This window comes from Globicephala melas, chromosome 1 (assembly GCF_963455315.2).
Source record: "Globicephala melas chromosome 1, mGloMel1.2, whole genome shotgun sequence".
NCBI lineage: Eukaryota > Metazoa > Chordata > Mammalia > Artiodactyla > Delphinidae > Globicephala > Globicephala melas.
Genome location: NC_083314.1, coordinates 165111520 through 165123595, shown reverse-complemented (window position 1 = coordinate 165123595; position 12076 = coordinate 165111520). Strand labels below are relative to the sequence as shown.

Here is a 12076-nt window from a genome sequence, read left to right as displayed (position 1 = left end):
AGTGGCTTGGCTGGAGCCCAGTTCTAGCTGGTGCCGGGTGCCACTGTCCAGGCAAGGGCACTCACTGCCGGCTGCCAAGGAGCCGTGCTGGGCGTGGGCACCGCCCTCCTGTGCCTGCTGGGCTGTTCTGATGGGGATGGTGTGGAGGTAACCTGACTTGGAATCCTCAGCCCCCCGAAGGTCTTCGGCTCTCTTGTCTGCCCTAAGCACGGGGTTGTGGTGTTGATCCTGAGGTGGGGGCAGGGCTCACTCCACTTCAAAGCAAGGACCCTCTGCGCTTCCCAGGCCCCACCTTCTCTTGGGCTCTGCTTGCCCTGGACTCTGTTACTGTTGATCCTTGAGGAGTCCTCCTGGGCCCATGACTCAGAGGAGACCTCCTTCCTGCCTGTGCCATCTCCTGGGCCTCAAAGGTCCAGTCCTTGTGTTTGTGAGGGATGCATTTTCCCAGTGCATTTTGCAGTGGGCAGAGTGAATCCCAGCATATCTTAGAATCCAGAATTTACAATTTTGGAGTTTTAGCAATCCAGGATTTGAGATTCTGAGAATCTCAGAATTTAGAATTACAGAGGCTCAGAGCCCAGAAACTGAGGGCTGCCATGTAGCTCAAGGACGTCTAGTCTAGTGGTTTTCCAGTCTTTCAAAAGCAGCAGAACCCATCTTCAAAACACCAAATAAACCTCTCCTGGGAGCTCAGTAAATGGAGCAGCTGAAGGCTGAGCCTCGGGTTGGAGCCGAGTGGGGACTTCTGAGACCCCTCTGCTCTCCCTCCCCACCCTACCGCATTCCCTACCAGGCAGCCCCAGGACACTGTGGTTCAAGCCCCTAATTGAGGGATGGAGATGCTGAGGCCCAGAAGGGGCGTGGACCTGCCCAAGGTCACCCAGGGAGCCAGAGGCAGAGCCTGCTCCGCCTTCTCCCCGCCTGGGCTCTGCCTTCTGTCACCCTTGCTGCTGCCAGGCTGGGCACACATGGGTGTGTTGGCTCTGTGTCTCTGGGATGCCAGGAGCAGATAAGCGGGATCCAGGGAGATGAGGGAGAACTGGCCAGGGCCCCCTTGCCTGAGGCCAGGCAATGATAGGAGAAAAACTCTCCTAGAGAGTCTGGGGTTGGGGCATGCCACCGATGGGGTGGCGTGGGGATGTCCGGTCCAGAATGCTGGGCTCTGATTTTTCCCTTCCCGTAGTCCCTGTACAGATTCCTGAGACAAAATATTTTAAACTATCATTTAATGAATATTACTCTGTGCCAGGAGTTCTATACACATCAGCCATTAGAACAGGAGTTATCGAGCACCTCTGGGACTCAGAATACATCAGAGAAGTTTTCCTTCTTGGATCCTGGCCCACGAAGCAGGTCTAAGTCCCTTAGACAGGTCAGGAAACTATCATTCAGCGACTTGCCCATGTCACTTGGCTAAGTGGCAGGTCCTGACTGAACCCAGGCCTGACTGCAAAGCCCATCCTCCTCACGGCTGGGCACGTGAAGGGCCTCACCGCAACTGGCACACAGTAGGTTCCTGTAAGTGGCAAGGCCCTGGGGGCTGGGTAGTGGTGCAGATAGAGAGGGCTGTAAGGGAGGGGTCAGATCTTGGGGGTTGCAGGTGGTATTTAAGACTCTAGAAATTTACCCTCAAGGGAAGATTGGCAATGTAGGGGATGTTACCCACCCCTGCAGAGAGAGCGCCAGGCTCAGGAGAGGATGGGTCAGAGATGCTGCCAGAGCCTCACTAGGAAACCCTCCACTTTATGCAGCTGCTACTGGAAGCCTCTAGGATCCACCCCACCCCCCACCCCCCTGCCCCTCCTTAGGTCGTCTAAAAGCCATTCGGTCCCATTCTATAGGACCTCGCTGCATCCCCCGACTCCTGCCCGACCTTCAGGGTCCACTGTGCTCCTGAGGGCTCCCCTAGTCTGCATTGTGGGGCGCCATGGGACAGAGCAGCTCTGGCAGGGATGAGGGTGTTCAGATCAACCTGGGGTACAGATGTAATGGACAGATTAGGAGGTTGCGGAGGGAGGGCAGCTCCCAATTAGCCCCCGTGTACCCAGGTCCGCCCTGCGGACAGTGAGGCTGGATGCACCTGCCCTGGGGAACTCGGGGGTGCCCCTCGCCGGTTGGATCCCTTGGTTCCGCTTCCAGAGACCCTCCCCACATCCCTTTGCAGCCCTCCCCGCCCCCCCCAACCCCGCACTTCATTCACGGCTTGCAGCGCTTTGCTCAGTATTTCTCTTCCCTGCTGGACTGAGAGCTTGCATGGGGGTGGAGGAAGTTCTGTCTTGTTGGCTGTGTGTCCCCAGGGTCTGGCCCAGGGGACTTGGGTCCTCCTGAACCGCCCCCGCCAACCCAGCAGGAGGAGGGGGCAGGGAAGGGCTGAGCGCGTGCTTGCCGTGGGGAGATTATTATTAACCTCACTTGTTTAGAGGAGGAAATGGAAGCTCATAAAGGTGGAGTTCTTTTATTTAGTTTTCCTCATTTACTGATTACTCAATTCAATAAAATATCTCGGGAATATAACGTGCTGGGCACTGTCCTGGGCCCTGGGGATCCAGTGGTGGCAAACGCGACCAAGATGCTGTCCTCCTGTGCTTTGTGGTTATAAGCGGGGGGCCTGGCATTAAACTAGAAAAAGCACAAATGCGTAATTACAAATTGTGAAAAGACCAGGGTGTCGGGGTGGGGGGCAGAGAGAAGGTAAAGGGGGACGTAATGTAGTTGGTGACTGTGGGGGACTCCTTAGGGAAGGCTCTTTTAAAGTCATGATATTTCAGCTGATACCAGAAGAACACCACTCCTTCATCCCCTCCTCCCTCCCCTCAGGGCCTCTGTGAACAGCTCAGGGCCCTGGACCCCTCCTCTGTCCCTGGGGTGGGTGACATGCTGTGTGACCTCGAGCCAATCTCCTGCCCTGGCTGGGCCTCAGTCTTCCCCTCCGCTCTCCTTCCCTTCCCTCCCCCATGATGGGTGACGTGGGGCGGGTGAGTGGAGGACCCTGGAGGGGGCCTGGACGGGGCCGCAGGGGGAGCTGGCTCTGGGGGCAGGGTCCTGGGCCTGCTCTGGACTCTCGCTGACCCCCAAGAGCCCCAGGCAGACCGTGACTCTCTGGGACCGGCTTCCCCACCTGGGAGCTGGGAATCAGGCCTGCCCCCACTCCTTGCTGCTGGTACCTGGCAGTCAGGTCAGGGCTCTTGACGCCCCCTGTGCTCTGGGTGCCCGTGAGGGGGTGACCCGGCTCCTTTCATGGACCCCACACCCAGGGGCAGTCTGGGTGGGTGACGAGGCCGCAGTGTCCCCTGCCCTGGCCACTTGTTCCCTCCCAGGCACAGGTGCGTGCAGAGGGCTGTCCTGTCAGGGGCAGAGGGGCCTGCAGGGGTGGGCGGCACGGGGACCGCAGTGGGGACTGTCTGCAGGGGAGAGTGCGGCAGTTACCTTGAGTGTGTGAGTGGGGGTGTCCGTGTGTGTGAACGCAGGCGTCTGTGTGTGAGCGTGTGTTTGTGTATGTACCTGTGTGTGTCAGTGTGTGTGTTTGAATACATGTGTACGAGTGTCTGCATGTGTGTAAATATCTGTGTTTGTAAGTGCATGAGTGTGTCATTGTGTTTCTATGTATGAGCGTGTGTATCCAGATGAGTGTGTCTGCATACGTGAGTGTGCAGTGCGTTTCTCTTTGTGAACGCATGTGTGTATGACTGTGTGTGAAAGCTCTGCTTCCCTCCAGGCCCTTTCCCCACCTCCTTCTCACTCCAGCAGTGGGCTTGGGGAAGGTTCTAGAAGGGACCTTGGGTCCTGGTCCTCAGAGACTGAGCCCGGCCAGCCCTTGGGTCAAGGAAGGCCCTTCTGACCTGTTGGTTCCCGGCCAACCCCGTCCCCGGCACGGAAAACACCAGGCCCCTCCCTGCTGGGGGTGCTGCCCTGGGCCCGGCCTGGGGAAGGACCGTGGCCCACCTGTACTGTTCTCTTTGCACGCTGCCAGGAGAGACCACTATGCCTACTCCTACTACCCGTAAGTAGCGTACCTGCCTCAGAGCCCCACCCCTCCTGGGGAGCCCCTGCCCCCACCCCGGCCTGGCCTGGCGTTAGCCCCTCCTCCACGGCCACCCTGTCTCTGAGCTTCCTTCCTCTGCTCTGTCTCTCCTCTCCCTGTTGTCCTCCTGCGTGGAGGTCAGGAGAGCTGGCTTTGTGGTCAGAGTCTCAGGTTCAGACCTGGCTCTGCTGAGCCACCCCAGGCAAGTCACTCGACCTCCCTGAGCCTCTGTGTCCTCTCGCCCCCGAGGCAGCCCCTTGTGTCTTGAGCCAGTCCTGCTGGGTGGGACCTCCTGACGTCAGACCGCAGTCCGCGTCTAGGAAGGTCCTCACCCGGGTCCCACTCTGGATCCACAGCTCTGTGCGTGTGTGTGTGGGGCAGACAGATGGCAGCTCTCCACATGGTGCATGCCGCTCCCAGGGTGCCACCAGCCCTTCTCCAGCTGGTGACCCCAGCTCCTCAGACCCACCATTTCCTGGGCACCTCCCCTGGGCTCAGTTCTTCACACAGAATCTGCGCAACAACCCTGAGAAGAGGCACTGTGATCACCCCATTTTACTGATGAGGAAACTGAGGCTCAGGGAGGTTAAGGGACTCCTCAGAGGCCACAGGACAGGCAGAGCTGGGGTTACAACCCAGGCCCCGTCGGACTCCACGGTCTGTCCATGCTGCTCTGTTTCCTGCCTCTGATCGCTGACCCTGCAAGCCTTCCAGAACATTCCCCTTACCTGTGCTTGTCCCTGCCTCGCACAGCAGGCTCAGGTGGCCCTGGGCCAGCGCAGAGGACAGTGATCTCTCACCTCCTCCCTGGACCCTCTTCTTGCATCGAAGTCACCCACCATCACACTGGCTTTTCCAGCAACCACACCCCCGTCAACTCACGTGGAGTCTCCAGCTCGGCTTTTCCAGGAGCTGCTGACGAGGCAGCTCGCCCTCCCTCTCTACTTTGCAGCTAATTTTGAACCTAAATGCAGAACTTTTCCAAGTGTCCATGTTACGTGGCATCTGCTTGATCTCACCCTGAGATGGGCTGGAGGCCTCAGTGCGAGGTGTCCCTCCTGGCTGTGTCTGTGGAGCTGGTTGGTTGGTGTTTCAGGTTCTTCTTCCAAGTGGACCAGGAGGCCTGGGTGGGACCAGAGCCCTGGGGTACACCCCTGCAGACCTTCTAGGCCGGTATCCATGGTGACAGGCCCTCCTTGGGCACCATTGTTCAGCCAGCTTGACGGGCTGTCCTCTATCTGTCTTCCCTGTGGTTGCTGGTGTCTGACCTGTCCCTCCCTCCCTCTGTCTCCTTCCCTCTCTCTCTCTCCCCTTGTCATTGTCCCTTTACTCTCCTCCTCCTCTGTCAGTCCTCTTGCCCCTTCTCCCTCCTCACCTCCCTTCCTCCTCCACCTTCTCTCTTATGTTGATGGTCAAGGTCACAGCCACAGAGGCTTCTTCTCACCTGCCCCCAAAGGGGTCTTTGGCTCTGCCCTGGGCCACAGTAAGGGTGATGCCCAGAGCCCGCAGGTGGGGCTGGGAGCTGGAGGCATGGGCCTGCTGAGCCATCTCTTGTCCAGACTGGGAAGGCCGCACCCACCGCAGTGCACGGCAGCACTGGTCCCCAGCGTGGACACAGAGCCATCTTAGCACAAGAAGGACGTCGAGGTCCTGGCAGGAGGGGCACCCAGAGGTCATCCTGTCCCCCTTGGGCCCCAGGCGGCTTTTGAGCCAGGAGGGGCTGAGTGGAGTTTGCCTGTTTGTCTGGAGAATCCCTGCACTGGCCTCTTCATCTCTATGGATGACCAGTGTCCCTGAGCCCACGTGACCCGGAAGTCCTCTCTCAGGTCTGCCCCACACCCTGCACGCTGTAGGGCCTAGAGGTGAACGGCTCTCTTGTCCCGAGCCTTCCCTGTGATTGGGCCCTGGCTCTTCTCCAGTCTCAGCGCAGGTCCCAAGTCCTTTCCCTTTGCCCGCTGTGCAGCCCCCCGGTCTTGGAGCTGTGGCCCTTGCCTCCCCACCCCGTCCTCCCTTCCACTTTCCTCCGAGTTCCCTGGGGCCACAAACGGCCATCCTCATCTGTAAAGCTGGGCTGCAGGCCTGGGCTGTGTGGCCCCTGCCCAGGGGCTCTCCAGAAGCTCTGCCCTCTCGGGAGGGGCCGGGGCCTCTCGCCTTCTCTCTCTGCTGCTTCTGGTGGCTGGATGGACTGGTGGGCAGTGACGGGAATAGGGACCCTGCGTGGATTTCTTTACAAGTCTGGTGTGGCCTGTGGTGCAACCATCCTGGGGGTTCTGGGGGGTAAGAAGAAGTCATGGTTGGAGTCATTCTGTGCCCAGTGAAAACTTATGAGACTGACCGAGTACTAGCCAGACTCTGCCATGAAGGAGTGTAGTCCAACCCCACTGCAGGAGGAAGAGTTCCCAGGGCAGCTGTGTGGTGAGGACGGAGGAAGGAAGGTTACCTACGGGCCTTGCTGGGGCTGGAGCTGGGGCAGGCGTCTCCCTTGTTTGGGGTGCAGTGACTGTCTGCCGTGCCACCAGAATAGTCACCCAGAGTGACTTTCCTCCCCTTTCCCGAGCCCTCGGGGCCAGTGAGAGTTAGGAGGCAGATCCCACCCTGAGGCCACTGGTGTTCCATCCCTTGCTGTCAGCAGAGGTCCCCAGGACAGGGACCCTGCCCAGGCCCTCTTGGGGGAGGCAGCAGCTCACCGGGTCTGGTGGGCAGAGCCCCCTCAGCATCCAGAGATGCTTCTAGACTGGCTTCTGGCCTCAAGGCCCCCTGACTGCCAGACTTCCCCATCCACCTCTGGCTGCTGTCCTGCCCAGCTGAGCACCCATGTCTCCCATCAACCTTCCTCTGCAGGAAGCCAGTGAACATGACCAAGGCCACGGTCAACTACCGCCAGGAGAAGACCCACATGATGAGTGCCGTGGACCGGAGCTTCACGGACCAGAGCACCTTGCAGGAGGATGAGCGGCTGGGCCTCTCCTTCATGGACGGCCATGGCTACAGCCCCCGGGGTGAGTGCCCGGCCCTTCCTCGTGGCCCCCAGGCACTCCTCCCCCAGACTTCTGAGCCAACAGCCCAGAGCCCCACATCAGATGATTCTGTAACACCCCGAACCAACAGTACTAAGCATCCTGCTGGGTACCAGCACCAGCCCTGGGAACACAGAGAAGGCACAGGTATTATCTTTGTACTGGAGGAGCTTTAGGAAAGTTGAGGACTTAGACACAGATTCATCCAAGAGGAGTGCGAGTTCATAAGTTAATTGTGGGAAGAGTTCTGGGGACTCAGAGGAGGGAGCGCTGCTGTGGGATCAGAACAGTCTCTTTCCTGCTGTGTGAGAGGAAGTGCTTGGGAGTCAGACCTCACTTTGCATCTCAGATCCCCTTAGGTGCATGACCTGGGGCAAGTGGCTTAATCTCTCTGGATGTCTGCTTCCTCATGTATAAAATGAGGGTAAAGATAATCTCTGCTGGTAGGGCTGCTGGAAGACTAAATAAGAGAATGTGGGCACATCATTTAGTGCTGTACCTGGCCTGCAGGGAGAGTATAGTGAGTCAGCTGTATATGCTAGGAACTCGTCATAAATTGCTTCATCACATGTCTTTTTATTCTACTTAGTGCTGATTTGGACAAAAAATAACATTTATGAAAATCATAAAGTCATAATAATACACCAAACACCGGTGAACCCCGCTGGTGAATTTGAACGTCATCTGGCTGCCCCTTCCATATCCCCTACCTCCCTCTTACGTGTAAATATTCCCCTGAAATTTATGTTTATAACTTTCTTGCCTTTTTGGGAGTAATTTTACCATATGTGCATGTGTCCCCAAACAGTGCATTATATAATTTTGCTCGTTTTCGAGCTTGATAGAAATGAAATTGCTCTCTATTTTTCAACAGAACACCATGTTTCCAGTATTTACCCAGGTGGAAGTTTTGCTGTAGTTCATTTATTTTCTCTGATGTATAGCTTTCCACTGTATGAATATATCACAATTTATTTCTTCATTCTGGCATCCATAGGCATTTGATTTGTTCCTAGTTTTCTTGTTATTACAAACGAGGCTGCTGTGAACATTCTTAAATGGATCTCCAGATGCACCTGCACAGCAGATTCTGGAAGTAGAACTGCTGGATTATAAAGTATGTGCTTGTGCTGCTTTATAAAACAGCGTCAAATTGTTTTCCAAAGTGTCTTTGCCTGTGTTCACTCCGAGCAGCAGGGTGTAAGTTTCCATTGCTCCACATCAAGATCAAAATTTGCCAGGCTTCTTCACTTTTGTCAAACTAGTTTGTATAAGATGGTAATTCTCTATAGTCTTAATTTACATTTCTCTGATTACTAGCGAGGTTGAATATATTTGCAAATCATCATTGGCCATTCAGGTTTCTTCTTCCATAAAATGCCTGTTCATGTTTTTTACCTAATTTTCTGTTCGGTTTTCTGTTGCTATCTTAGTGGTTTTTAGGAGTTCTTTATATATTTGGGATGAGACTCATTTGTCCCTTATGAATTGCAAATATCTTCTCCCAATTTGTGGCTCATCTTTGCAGGTTATTTATAGTATCTTTGGATGAACAGCTTTTTATTTCAATTCAGTCAAGTTCATCAATCTTTTCCTTTTTGATTTCTATTTTTTGTGCTTGCTTAAAGAATTCTTCCTTATGTAAGGTCGTAAGATATTTTTTACTTTTTTCTAAAACTTTTAATATTTTGCATTTCACATTTAAATCTTTATCCATCTGTAGTTGATTTTTGTATGTGATATGAATTAAGGATTTTATTTTTTCTATAGGGAAAACCAACTGTCCCAGAATGAGGTATTATGGTTCATATTTTCACCACTGATTTGCAGTGCCACCCTTATCATATATCACATTCCCATACATATAGGGATTGTGTTTTGGCTCCCTATTCTCTTTCATCGGCCCGTTTGGTGATTCCTGTACCAATAGCAAACTAGCTATCTAGGTCTTGATTTTTGACACATCAAGCCCTCCCAACTTAGTTCTTCATCAAGGGTGTCTTGGCTCTATTTGCGCTCATTCTCTTACAGATTTTAGAATCATCTTTGCAAGTTCCTTGGAAAACCTTGTTGGATGAATTTGCTTTGACTCTTTGGATCAGTTTTCATTTTCTAAAACTGAAACTCTGTATCCATTAAACGCCCCTTTCCCTACCTTCTCAGCCCCTGGCAACCGCCATTCTACTTTCTGTCTCTATGACTTTGATTACTCTATCTCATATTAAGTGGAATCATACGGTGCTTGTCTTTAGGGACTGGCTTATTTCCATTAGCATAATGTACTCAAGGTTCATCCATGTTGTAGCATCTTTCAGAATTGACTTTGTTTTCTTAAGTGTTTTTTAAAATTGCTTTTTACAAAATATTTTATTTATTTATTAAAAAAAATTTTGGGGCCACGCCGCACAGCATGTGGGATCTTTAGTCCCCCAAGCAGGGATCGAATCCGTACCCCCTGCAGTGGAAGCACAGAGTCCTAACCACTGGACCGCCGGGGAATTCCCAGAATTCCCTTTCTTTTTAAGGCTGAATAATATTTCATTGTATGTATACACATACTTTTCTTATCCGTTTGTCTGTTGATGGACACTTGGGTTGCTTCCATGTTTTAGCTCTTGTGAATAATGCTACTATGAACATGGATGTATACAAATATCTCTTTGGGGCCCTGCTTTCAATACTTTTGGGTATATACCCAGAAATGGAATTGCTGGATCATATAGTAGTTCTATTTTTAATTTTTTGAGGAACTGCCATACTGTTTTCCACAGTGGATGCACCATTTTACATTCCCACCAATAGTGTACAAGGGTTCCAGGTTTCCCCACATCCTTGCCAGCACTAGTTTTCTGTTCAAGACAGTTTTTTTTATAGCAGCCATCGTAATGGATGTGAGATGGTATCTCATAGTTCTGATTTGCATTTCCCTAATGCTGAATGATGTGATGTTAGGCATCTTTTCATGTGTTTATTGGCCGTTTGTGTATTTTATCTGGAGAATTTTTGAATTGGGTTGTTTGTCCTTTTGTTGTTGAGTTTTAGGAGTTCTGTACATATTCTGGATATTAATCCTTATCAGATGAACAATTTACAAATACTTTATCTCATAGTGTGGGTTGCCTTTTTACTCTGCAGATAGTGTCTTTTGATGAACAAATGTTTACGTTTTGTTGTAGTCCATTTTGTCTTTTTTTCTCTTTTGTTGCTTATGCCTTTGGTGTCCATAGCCCAGAAATCCTTGCCAAATCTGATGTCATGAAACGTTTGCCCTATGTTTTCTTCTAAGAGTTTTATAGTTTTGGGTCTTACATTTAGGTCTTTAGTCTTTTTTGAGTTAAGTTTTGTGTATGGTGTTAGATAAGGGCCCAACTTCATTCTTTTGCATATGGATGTCCAGTTTTCCCAGCATAAATGGTATTGATACATTTTTAGAATATCATATTTCTAAGTATTGGTCATATAGAGAAATGCAGTTGATTTTTATATGTATAGATGTTGATCTTATAACCATACACCTTGATAAACTCTTTTTTTATTGACGTATAGTTGGTTTAGTTTCAGGTATATAATATAGTGATTTGATATTTTTATAGATTATACACCATACAAAGTTATTACATATTATTGACTATATTCCCTGTGCTGTATATTATATCCCTGTGACTACTTTATTTTATCACTGGTAGCTTGTACCTCTTAATCCTCTTCATCTGTTTTGCCCATCCTCCCACCCGTCTCCCCTTGGGCAGCCACTAATTTGTTCTCCATATCTGTGAGTCTGTTTCTGTTTTGTTATATTTGTCTATTTGTTTGGCTTTTTAGATTCTACACATAAGTGAAAACATACAATATTTGTCTTTCTCTGTCTGATTTATTTCACTAAGCATAATACCCTCCAGGTCCATCCATGTTGTCACAAATGGCAAGATTTCATTCTTTTTTATGGCTGAGTAATATTCCATTGTGTGTGTGTGTGTGTGTGTGTGTGTGTGTGTGTGTGTGTATATATATATATATATATACACCATATCTTCTTTACCTATTCATCTGTCATTGGACACTTAGGTTGCTTCCATATCTTGGCTATTATAAATAGTGCTGCAAAGAACATTGAGGTGCATATCTCTTTTTGAACTAGTGTTTTCATTTTCTTTGGGTAAATATTCAGAAGTGGAATTGTTGGGTCATACGGTAGTTCTATTTTAAAGTTTTTGCAGAACCTCTGCACTGTTTTCTATAGTGACTACACCAATTTACATTCCTACCAACAGTGCAGGAGGCTTCCCTTTTCTCCACATCCTCACCAACATTTGTTATTTCTTGCCTTTTTGAGGATGGCCATCCTGATGGGTGTGAGATGATATCTCACTGTGGTTTTGATTTGCATTTCCCTGATGATTAGTGATGTTGAACATCTTTTCATGTGCCTGTTGGCCATCTGCATGTCTTCTTTGGAAAAATGCCTAAGTCTTTAAGGCATTTTGAGTTTATTTTTAAATATGGTATGAGAAAATGGTCTAGTTTCATTATTTTACTTGTAGTTGTCCAGTTTTCCCAGTACCACTTGTTGAAGAGACTGTCTTTTCCCCATTGTATATTCTTGCCTCTTTGTCATAGATTAATAAACCATATGTATGTAGGTTTATTTCTGGACTCTCTATTCTGTTCCATTGAGCTATATGTCTGCTTTTGTGCCAGTACCATACTGTTTTGATTACTGTAGCTTTGTAGTATAGTTTGAAGTCAGGGTGCTTGATACCTCCAGCTTTGTTCTTCTTTCTCAAATTGCTTTGGCTATTCAGGGTCTAAACTTTCTGATTAATTCTAATTTGTCTGTAGAATCATTCAGATTTCCTGAGTACAAAGGATCTGTGAATATTGACAGTTCTGTTTCTTATTTCTCGTTTCTTATCCTTTTTTTCCTTATCTTTCTGCATGGCACTGGCTGGAACCTCAAACGGAAGTGGTTATAGCAGAAATCATTGTCTTGTTTTCCTGGTTTTAAAAGAAATGCTTCTAACATTAAAACAGCGTGCCA

General features: G+C 50.2%; 1 protein-coding gene across 8 annotated transcripts in view; it reads left to right on the top strand.

Moving 5' to 3' along the window:
* The window catches only part of PTPRU (protein tyrosine phosphatase receptor type U), an 83687-nt gene that overhangs the window by 45182 nt on the left and 26429 nt on the right, over nucleotides 1–12076 (top strand). For 5 of the 8 annotated variants that reach the window (XM_060308937.1, XM_060308901.1, XM_060308933.1 and 2 more), the window contains 2 exons: nucleotides 3971–4000; nucleotides 6863–7020. In XM_060308937.1, the coding sequence (XP_060164920.1) occupies nucleotides 3971–4000; nucleotides 6863–7020 (188 nt within the window). The remainder of the gene's footprint in view (nucleotides 1–3970; nucleotides 4001–6862; nucleotides 7021–12076) is intronic. The other 3 variants (XM_030871870.2, XM_060308906.1, XM_060308947.1) reach the window with 1 other exon arrangement.